The sequence below is a fragment of the Cherax quadricarinatus genome, chromosome 37 (assembly GCF_038502225.1).
Source record: "Cherax quadricarinatus isolate ZL_2023a chromosome 37, ASM3850222v1, whole genome shotgun sequence".
Lineage (NCBI taxonomy): Eukaryota > Metazoa > Arthropoda > Malacostraca > Decapoda > Parastacidae > Cherax > Cherax quadricarinatus.
The window spans coordinates 8,818,166-8,829,402 of NC_091328.1; the positions used below are offsets into that span (position 1 = coordinate 8,818,166).

An 11,237-nucleotide genomic window follows, 5' to 3' on the forward strand; every position below is an offset into this window, starting at 1 on the left:
ATGAAAAGTTCAATTATTATTTTTTTTCCACACGGGACAGGCCTATGATTCCCCTCTGGCAGTAAACTCTGCTAGTGCACACTAATTCTCCTTTTTTGACTCAGTATATAATGTTTTCCGCCCAAGATTTGTTCCAGGCGCTAGAGGGATGTATCGTATAGGATTGTCACCCCGAACTCTATGCTACTTCACTATTCATGTTCACTGTCACTCACTAAAATTACCTGCACAAATGTTCACCCTCACTAATGTCGCCTTCATTGTCATCTTCACTAACATTTCCTTTATAATTTGACCGTCACTACATTACCTGCATAATGTTATTTTACAATACTTCGCTACACCTACGTTCCTGGACGACAGTTAATTTGAAGTGAACACTCTTTTTCTCGCTAGTTGTGTTCCACAACATCTGGAGTTTACCTGGAGAGAGTTCCGGGGGTCAACGCCCCAGCAGCCCGGTCTGTGACCAGGCCTCATGGTGGATCAGTGCCTGATCAACCAGGCTGTTACTGCTGGCTGCAAGCAATCCAACGTACGAGCCACAGCCCGGCTGACCAGGAACCGACTTTAGGTGCTTGTCCAGTGCCTGCTTGAAGACAGCCAGGGGTCTATTGGTAATCCCCCTTATGTATGCTTGGAGGCAGTTGAACAGTCTTGGTCCCCTGACACTTATTGTGTTGTCTCTTAACGTGCTAGTGACACCCCTGCTGTTCATTGGGGGGATGTTGCATCGTCTGCCGAGTCTTTTTCTTTCGTAGTGAGTGATTTTCATGTGCAAGTTCGGTACTAGTCCCTCTAGGATTTTCCAGGTGTGTATAATCATGTATCTCTCCCGCCTGTGTTCCAGGGAGTACAGGTTCAGGAACCTCAAGCGCTCCCAGTAATTGAGGTGTTTTATCTCCGTTATGCGCGCCGTGAAGGTTCTCTGTACATTTTCTAGGCCAGCAATTTCACCTGCCTTGAAAGGTGCTGTTAGTGTGCAGCAATATTCCAGCCTAGATAGAACAAGCGACCTGATGAGTGTCATCATGGGCTTGGCATCCCTAGTTTTGAAGGTTTTCATTGTCCATCCTGTCATTTTTCTAGCAGATGCGATTGATACAATGTTATGGTCCTTGAAGGTGAGATCCTCCGACATGATCACTTCCAGGTCTTTGACGTTAGTTTTTCGCTCCATTTTGTGGCTGGAATTTGTTTTATACTCTGATGAAGTTTTAATTTCCTCATGTTTACCATATCTGAGTAATTGAAATTTCTCATCGTTGAACTTCATATTGTTTTCTGCAGCCCATTGAAAGATTTGGTTGATGTCCGCCTGGAACCTTGCAGTGTTTGCAATGGAAGACACTGTCATGCAGATTCGGGTGTCATCTGCAAAGGAAGACACGGTGCTGTGGCTGACATCCTTGTCTATGCCAGATATGAGGATGAGAAACAAGATGAGAGCGAGTACTGTGCCTTGTGGAACAGAACTTTTCACTGTAGCCCCCTCAGACTTTACTCTGTTGACTACTACTCTTTGTGTTGTTTGTGAGGAAATTATAGATCCATCTACGAACTTTTCCTGTTATTCCTTTAGCACGCATTTTGTGCGCTATTACGCCATGGTCACACTTGTCGAAGGCTTTTGCAAAGTCTGTGTATATTAAATCTGCATTCTTTTTATTTTCTAGTGCATCTAGGACCTTGTCGTAGTGATCCATTGATCTGTCACCATGTCTGGAGAATCACGGCGCAAGAGGCCTCGAACTGAAACTCCCATGGAGGACTGTGACTATCTGTGGCCTAGAGCAAAAATTGCTCGATCTGAGCTTTTCTTGGACTACGACGATCTGGTGTCTCCAGAAATAATTACTGGACCCGAGCCTCTCTTGGACTATGACGATCTGGTGTCTCCAGAAATAATTATTGGACCCGAGCCTCGCTTGGACTACGACGATCTTTTGTCTCCAGGCAAAACTGCTAAGAGGCGATATCAAAAACATAAGAAGCGACTCCAGCAAAAGCAGTAGTCCCCAGTCCACTGTCATGGATTATTTCTCAGGACTTTCTCTTGACACTTTCCTTGCTACATGTACTCCCTTGGTTGCTACCAACGCCTTCCTTGCAGTGTGTGCTGTTGTAGACGATTTCCACAAGGCAGAGTTCGCCTTGTGGATCACAGATCCACCATGACTATGTCACCTCATCGATCTAGGCCTAGCTAAAAAATTCACCGGAGATACTGTAAAAAACACGCTGCGTTTATCTCATATACGTCTAAGTTGGCAAGCTGTAAAATAAAATTGAACTCGAGGAGATAGCTACCTTCACGTGGTGAGTTCTGGGTATTTTAGTTAACTGTTGCTATATTAATAGTCATACAAAATAGATAAGAGCTGATTAATAGTCGTTACTACTGCAATTGCACAGACGCTGTGTGATCAGGCTTGTAGTGATGGTGGTAGTAATGACTGATGATCGAACGAACGAACGAGAGTACAGGTAAGATCCCAAATGGGATGAGCGGGGAAGACGGGACAGACGAAGAATAGTGCTGGAGAGGAGTGTTCTTAGTCGTAGAAATAGAGCCAGGGCTTAACCCAGCAGCGAGGGCGATCGTGGGACAGATATTGAGAAGAGAAATTCAGGCTCTTCTATTGGTACTCCGGTGGGGTGAGCGGGGAGGACGGGACAGGCGAAGATTAGCGCTAGAAAGGAGTGTAGAATTGAGCCTTGGCTTAACCCTAAAGCTAAGGCGAAAGTGGGTCAGAGAATGGTACCTGTCATGGAAGGTACCTGTCAGAGAATCCAAGGTTATTTGTAAATAGGGTTAGGAGCAGGATCATACAAGGAGTAGAAAAGGTTGTGTTGGTTTGTGGGTCTGCGAATGTCTTCGTCAAGGAGAGAGGTCCAGTAGCCGTGTCGTGTCTCAAGTTTGTCTATCTGTCTGTCACTGAGCGTCTTCCAGTACAGATCATCGCAGGGATGTCTAATTGGGCATGGAGAGACTCGCTTGTGGCGAAGTCTTCCCATCTGACATCAAGCACCCAGCGCAGCGCCTTGTTCTGGACACGCTGCAGTTTAAGTTCGTTTTAGCTGCAAGAGAGAGGGCTAAAGGAGAGTAAGTTATCAGAGGACGTATTAGGGATTTGTAGAGGTGTAGTTTGGTGCGTTGGGAGGCATGTTTCAGCTTGTAGAGGCCCGCAAGGGCCTTACTAGCTATTGCATGTCTTGAGTGAATGTGTCCGTGTAAGAGAAGAAGGTAGTCAAGATTAACGCCAAGGACAGTGACAGATTGTGTGATGGTGATGTAAGTGCGGGTGTCAACTGTTCTGAGCTCGACAGGTAATGGAGGATCACGTTTCCTGTAGTTAAAATATGTAATGCTGATGATGGTGGTGACAATGGTAATAATGATTGATGATGGTGGATGGTGATAGTGGTAGTGATGGTAGTAATGATTGATGGTGGTGATAGTGGTAGTAATGACTGACGGTGATGATAATAGTGGTAGCAATGAGTGATGGTGGTTGTAGTGATGGTGGTAATAATGACTAATGGTGGTGGTGAAAGTGGTTAACTACCACACTAAGATTTACTAGACTTCTCGAAAAGACAATTTTCAGTTTTGTGTGCTTATTTGAGGATGCTACTAGTATTAAATACAAATAAATATGCTCCTTTTTATTTTACAAAGTATAAAAGTTAGTTGTTAATATATGCGAATTTTGTGTGTTTATTATCGGATATTAGCACTGAATACAAATCAGTATGGACTTTTTATTTTAAAATGAATAAAATATAGTTTATTATATATATATATATATATATATATATATATATATATATATATATATATATATATATATATATATATATATGTCGTGCCGAATATGTAAAACTGGTCAATTAGCAAGAACTCATTTAAAATTAAGTCCTTTTTGAAATTTTCTCTTATACGTTTAAAGATATATTTATTTCATTATTGTTAATGTAAAAATTTATAATTTTGCACCAAAAGAATCTTAGAAAACTTACCTAACCTTATTATAACAAGAACAATTTATTTTAGCCTAACCCAACTAAATATATTTTAAATACGTTGACAATAATTTAGTACTAAACAAACACAATCAAATATATTTTTTTCGTTAGGTTCAGAATGATTTTGGCGAAATTATTGCATACACAAATTTTCACTTGTCCTATATGGCAAGATGAACGTTGCTATTTAAGCCAAGATCGCAAGTTCTGCCTATTCGGCACGACATATATATATATATATATATATATATATATATATATATATATATATATATATATATATATATATATATATATATATATATATATATATATATATATATATATATATATATATATATATATATGTCGTGCCGAATATGTAAAACTGGTCAGTTAGCAAGAACTCATTTAAAATTAAGTCCTTTCTGAAATTTTCTTTTATACGTTTAAAGATATATTTTTTTCATTAATGTTAATGTAACTTTTTCTAATTTTGCACCAAAAGAATCTTAGAAAACTTACCTAACCTTATTATAACAAGAGTAATTTATTTTAGCCTAACGCAACTATATATATTTTAGATTTGTTTACAGTAATTTAATAATAAACAAACACAGTGAAATATATTTTTTTCGTTAAGTTCAGAATGATTTTGGCGAAATTATTGCATACACAAATTTTCACTTGTCCTATATGGCAAGATGAACGTTGCTATTTAAGCCAAGATCGCAAGTTCTGCCTATTCGGCACGACATATATATATATATATATATATATATATATATATATATATATATATATATATATATATATATATATATATATATATATTACTAATGCTCACTTATTGTGGTTTCTGAAACAGTTAAGGAATACGATCAAGACATTGTAGGATGTGAAATAAGAACCTTTTTATGTTTGGTATAAAAATTTATTGTTTACATAATGATTAATGATGCATAAAGGGCCACCATCTTAAACTGAAATTAACGAAAAAAAACTAGGCCAAATTAGGACAACAATCAATGGCAGGATCGTGAGAGTCCCGTTGGATTATTGTTGCGCTTACTTATCATCGTCGTAGCCATGGCTCAGGACAACATGGCCAGGCTGGTAGTAAGGTTGGGCCACCACTGGCTGCACCACTGGATGTACCACTGGCTGCACCACTGGATGTACCACTGGCTGCACCACAGGCTGCACAAAGCGATGTACCACGGGCTGCACTACTGGTCTTGCGTAAACGACGCTGGTCTGTGCATGAGTCCACCCCAGGTTATCATCATCAGGGTCGGCGCTACGCTTCTTACGATCGAAGAGGTCGTCATCGTCATCGAATCTGTAAGGAATCACCGAATGGTGTCGGACGACAACCCTTGGCTGCACATACTGCACGACCTGGCGAGCGTAAGGTAGAGGGTGGACGACTACGCCAAGGCTAGGATCGGCAGACCTCTCCGTGCGGTCTGCCGCTGCCACCACAGCTGCCACCACTAGTATCACCTGTCAGATATACACATATAATGGAATTAAGATAGAAACAAAATTGTGAATGGTGTCATAAAGACAGGTAGTGAAAGTCGAATGTTTTTGTAATTCTTTTTCTATGTGAATAAGTTCCTTCGTGTAATAATTGCATTATAATAGTTTAAAACACGCGCGAGCGAGTTTAATTAGCAACATATGATGAATTAAGGAGTCACTTGCTCTATGTATCAACTGTAAAAACTCAATGATTAAGCTGGAAATTGAAGAATATGTAAACTGCATATTCCTAGAGCGCCTTTTACATGCTACCATGCAGACTACTGAACAAACTGGGGACTCCTGCTAGTGTTATATGTTAAGAAATACTAGAACAAAAGATAAAGAATCACCGTGTATGATGAAATATGAATGAATGTAACTAGTGGAATCTCATAATCAAGACTTGTACTGTTTCTAGATTGTATGAATGTGAACGAGTTTGCGAGTAATACCTGGCTGGGTTATAATGATAGAAGAGGACAACAGGAAGCGGCTTAAAAATATTTAGGCAATAGGACTGATCAAAACCCTGTACTAGAGTACAGTCCCAGCTAGTGCAAAATAATAAAAACGAGCACACGGCAAAGGAGATGGAGAGAGCGCACCACCTAGGAGAGCAGCAACTCAATAAAATAAAAAGAAATAACAAAACTTTATTTAGATTAATTCTGAAGTGTTAGTACTCCAGGGTGACCTAAGAAAGTCAAACAGTATGGCATAGTTCCATTAGGGTCCTGAGGTCTTTCCTTCAGATGCCACCCACAATACTTGATTAACTCCAGGTAGTATTTATTTATTGGTTGTTAACAGGCAGCAAGTATTAAGAGACATTTCTAACCCCGCCTTCCTCAGGATGAAACCTGAGCTCTTACAGTTGTGAGGTGAAAGCTAAACCCCTAAGCTTGACTCACGAAATCGTAATGACACGATTGCAAACAAACCATACCCCGGCTGGGATTGAACCCGCGGTCAGAGAGTCTCAAAACTCCAGCCCGTCGCGTTAGCCACTAGACCAGCTAGCCCTAAGCTTTATACCACTCCTCTTTTTTTTTTTTTTAAGAACACTTGGAACATATTCTAAAAGGGCAAATATAACGTTAACCTTCAGATGTAAAAACACCCACTTTAATGACTCAACACTACATACAGTGACAAGTGCTTGACAATGCAAAGCCAATAGCAAGGCCTAAAATGTCGATAAAGGGTAAGGAATTAAATCTACTGAAGCCTTTATTGGTACGTTTCATCCCCCGTGGTGAAACATTGTATTAATAAAGGTTTCCTTGCCTTTAGCATCCTCTTACCATGTATTCAAGTTGATGCCGAGACAGATCACTGGATCCTGGAGTAACAGAACAATACCAAATATTCTCGTGCATGGAAAAGATAGACGATTACAGACTCTACCAAAGAAAACTCCAGAACAAGGTACAATAATATAATAGTACATACTTAACCTCCCATTCCCCAGGCGTTATAAGACCACATTAACATTTCCCCTTGCATAGACACAGGAAGAACAAGGAAGATAGGAGTTGGGAGCAACTCACCAGAGTCTTCATGATGGTGTCGAGCGGACCAGTGTTGTGAAGCCAACTTTGCCCGCCTCATTTATATACCCACACAGCCTCTCCCAATGCCTCAACAAGCACGCGAGACCAATCTCAAAAATGTAACAAAAAAATCTATATTTGCTTACTTCTGTGCCCGTCTCTCGTGCCCACAGTCTTCTTAACACAACCCGTACCGTATTCAGTAAATTTATTATTTTCCAAAGGATTGTATCATTAATTTACCGGTAGGAAAGAGGCAAGTAAAAATTTTTAAAACAGAAAAGAGACAACAAGAGGGGCTGTAACAAGTTCCCCCGTTGCTTGCCGGATGATCTGCAAGGTTTGCCAGCCACCACAACGAGAACCGCTGGCAACAGCAGCCAGTAAAGTCGATAATTACACTGTTGGAGGTCGTAACTCCGCCCTAGCGACCCATGGACCGTTGGGAGCGAGAGCCAGGTTATCATGGGTCCTGAAGTTCTTGCAACACCTGCACGAACACCCGCGTCCTTGTCTCCCTCAGGAAGAACAACTGCAACTCTCTAATTATCCCCAAAGTTAATTAGGTTTGTTGGTTAATTAGGTTTAAAGTCGATCTACTACACTAGGAGGTCATTAAGGCTGCACGCAACTGTTTCACCAAAAAACAAGAATACTTTAAACTCTAAAATTGGGATTAAAGTCTTAGCATATATACAGTGAGAGACATACACCTCGGTGTGTATATATTGTGTCTTAATTAATTATCTTTAATTCAGTTCATCTTGTCATCTAATTAATCGAGTTAATTATCTTAATTTTAATTATCTGTAATATTTTTTTCAATCTCAATTTCCTTTTTAATGATCGTTAAAGTTACTTAATCTTCTAAATTTTCTTTAAATAAACTAATAATATTAATTATCTTTAAGTCAATTATTTGTTTTCTAATCAAAGAAGAAAAAGGCACAATACCGTGACTGGAACAACACACAAATAATCCACACATAGGAGAGAGAAACTTACCACGACTTTTCTCTCTGACTTGTACCATTGACTAGTCACACTAACACACCTACTATTACCACTACTACTACCACTACTACTTCCACTACCAGCATTACCTCTACCACTGCCTCTCCACCTCTTTCTTCGTCTGTCCCGTCCCAGTCCTCGCGTCTATATACTAACTCCCTTAGCTTCGTGTGTTAGTGTGACTAGTCAATAGTCAATAAGAACATAAGAACATAAGAAAGAAGGAACACTGCAACAGGCCTACTGACCCATGCGGAGCAGGTCCATGTCCCCCCCCGGATTAGCCCAATGACCCACTCAGTCTGGTCACCTCCACTCAAGGAAGGAGCACGGCACCAGACCCAGCAGCACAAGCTAGTCAGGTCCAACTCACACCTATTTTTAAAGCTACACGACGTTTTAGCCTGAATAACTGTACTCGGGAGTTTGTTCCACTCATCCACAACTCTATTACCAAACCAGTGCTTTCCTATATCCTTTCTGGATCTGAATTTTTCCAACTTGAAGCCATTGCTGCGAGTCCTGTCTTGGCTGGAAATTTTCAGCACGCTATTTACATCCCCTTTATTTATTCCTGTTTTCCATTTATACACCTCGATCATATCCCCCTTTTGAGAGAGTGCAGATTCAAAAATAGTGTGTCAGTGGTCAATAGTGTCTTCGTGTGTTGGTGTGACTAGTCAATAATAATAATAATTATTATTATTATTATCATCATCATCATTATCATCATCATATGCTTCTAATTTGTCCTTGTGTTATTACTGAGTTATCGTATGTTATTATCAGTGTGTTATCGCCCGTGCGTAACGAACATGGGTTATCGTGAACTACGCTCACCTCCTCTTCCTCAGATCTGACCTTGGGAGGGTGGGGGAGGTCACCAAGGTGGCACCTTTGACTTGAGATACCCATACTCTACGCTGGTCTTGCCTTGACCTACGCTCACGCCCCGACGTCACAACCCACCCTCACGCTCACGCCCTGACGTCACAACCCACGCTCACGCTCACGCCCTGACGTCACAACCCACGCTCACGCCCTGACATCACAACCCACCCTCACGCTCACGCCCTGACGTCACAACCCACCCTCACGCTCACGCCCCGACGTCACAACCCACCCTCACGCTCACGCCCTGACGTCACAACCCACCCTAACGCCAGTGAAGGAGAGGCGTGACATCCGCATATTTACGGAGGGGCGGGTACGAGGACATTACAGGAGGGGTGGAAAAAAAGTGGTAATGATGAAGGAGGGGGTAAGGGAGGGGGTGATGGATGGGTTGATGAAGAAGGGGGTGAGGGAGGGGGAGGAGTAATGCGTGAGGGCAGCTCGTCCTGGTGAAAAGTAGAAATTGGCATAAGTGACAACTAGAAAAAATAAATAGCGCATTAATTTTTTTTTTGCATATGGTTATTTGCAAAACAAATGTATGGTGGTTAGGTAAGAAGTTAGGTTAGGTTAAGCCAGGTATATATGATGGTCAGGTTAGGCTATGTGGTGTTGGGTTATGTTAAATTAACACATACACACACACACACACACACATAGGAAGTATTCAGTCATAGAGTTGTCAGGAAGTGGAATAGCCTAGCAAGTGATGTAGTGGAGGCAGGAACCATACATAGCTTTAAGACGAGGTATGACAAAGCTCAGGGAGCAGAGAGAGAGAGAGAGGACCTAGTAGCGATCAGTGAAGAGGCGGGGCCAGGAGTTGAGTGTCGACCCCTGCAACCACAATTACGTGAGTACACACATACATATATACATATACATACATATATATATATATATATATATATATATATATATATATATATATATATATATATATATATATATATATATATATATATGCAAAATATCGCGAACAAGCGATGCAAGATGCCAAATAACCACGGGGGGAGTTGAAAGATAGCTCTTGGCCTTTCGTGTTGCAGTCAACACATCATCAGGAGCTTACAATGTTGCAGGAAAGAAGATAAAATCCGAGAAAACGCGCTCAGAGTGAGCGGTTTTGCCGAAAGAGAATTATTTTATGGCTGGCGTACAAAACCGTCAGACAGATGAACAACGCGCAGCACCTGGGTATCTTTACTAATTACTGAGAATCACTGATGGAAGACCAGATGGGATAATTTGGGTGATCAGGGGATTAGGTAATTTGAAGGACTGAAATCCTCATATCAAGACTGGGGGACTGACTGCCTCTAGTTGACTCATACGGATCTAGCCCTTGCTACGAATCTAATAATAATGATAATAATAATAATAATAATAATAATAATAATAATAATAATAATAATAATAATAATAATAATAATAATAATAGCAATAATACTAATACAAGAGCCGAATAATGAGAATATTGATGATCATAGTGAACTTCATGACGTTGGTGAATATTTGAGAAAAAGGAGTCTTTCTTGGCATTAGTAACCCAGAGAGTTAATAACTTAAGAAAGTCAAGCAGTGTGCGTGGCTTATCATCGGTGTTGTTTTCAGGTCCCCTCTTAAGACACGGCCCACAACGGTTGACTGACTTCCAGGTGTCTATTTACTGTCAGGTGAAGAGGGGCAATAGTTGTTTGGAGGCTTGCTCACATGTCTCTCCCCATCCGGGATTCGACCCGGGTTCTTTCGATTATGAGCCAAGCACTCCACCAGTGAGCTACCAGCTACCTCCTTCCCTTCCCAACACTTCCCGGAACTTTCTCACGGGGTTGGGTAAGGTCCTTGGACCTATGCATATCAGGTAGATCCCACGCAACCTGAGGACCTGTTTCTCGCCTGATCGTTTTTGTCACAGCGCGTTTAAAATAATTATGATGATGTTAAGTTTGAGGTCTGTTAAGGTAACCATTAACAAGCGCCCGTCACATAGACTAGGCGAGTATAAACTTGCTTTCAAGCGATGAAGATAGTCATGTGACTTCTTTTTGGTGAAGATCAATCCGTCTTGTTGCCTGGCTGACATGGGATCAACCCATCTTTGTGCATGACTGGATTAGAATCAAACCGTTTCTCTGCATGACTTGGGAGAATCCTGCAGTATCCGTCATGACTCGTTTCTTACATATATATATATATATCTATATCTATATATATATATATATATATATATATATA

General features: G+C 40.7%; 1 protein-coding gene across 1 annotated transcript; it reads right to left on the reverse strand.

Annotated features, from left to right (window-relative positions):
• Nucleotides 1-4,920: 4,920 nt before the first annotated feature.
• On the reverse strand, nucleotides 4,921-7,161 carry LOC128703470 (uncharacterized). The gene is made up of 2 exons (XM_053798156.2): nucleotides 7,089-7,161; nucleotides 4,921-5,514 (listed from the first exon to the last, which is right to left on the reverse strand). Exons 1-2 carry the CDS (start codon nucleotides 7,098-7,100, stop codon nucleotides 5,077-5,079), a joined length of 450 nt encoding a protein of 149 aa, XP_053654131.1. The 5' UTR covers nucleotides 7,101-7,161; the 3' UTR covers nucleotides 4,921-5,076.
• Nucleotides 7,162-11,237: the final 4,076 nt, after the last annotated feature.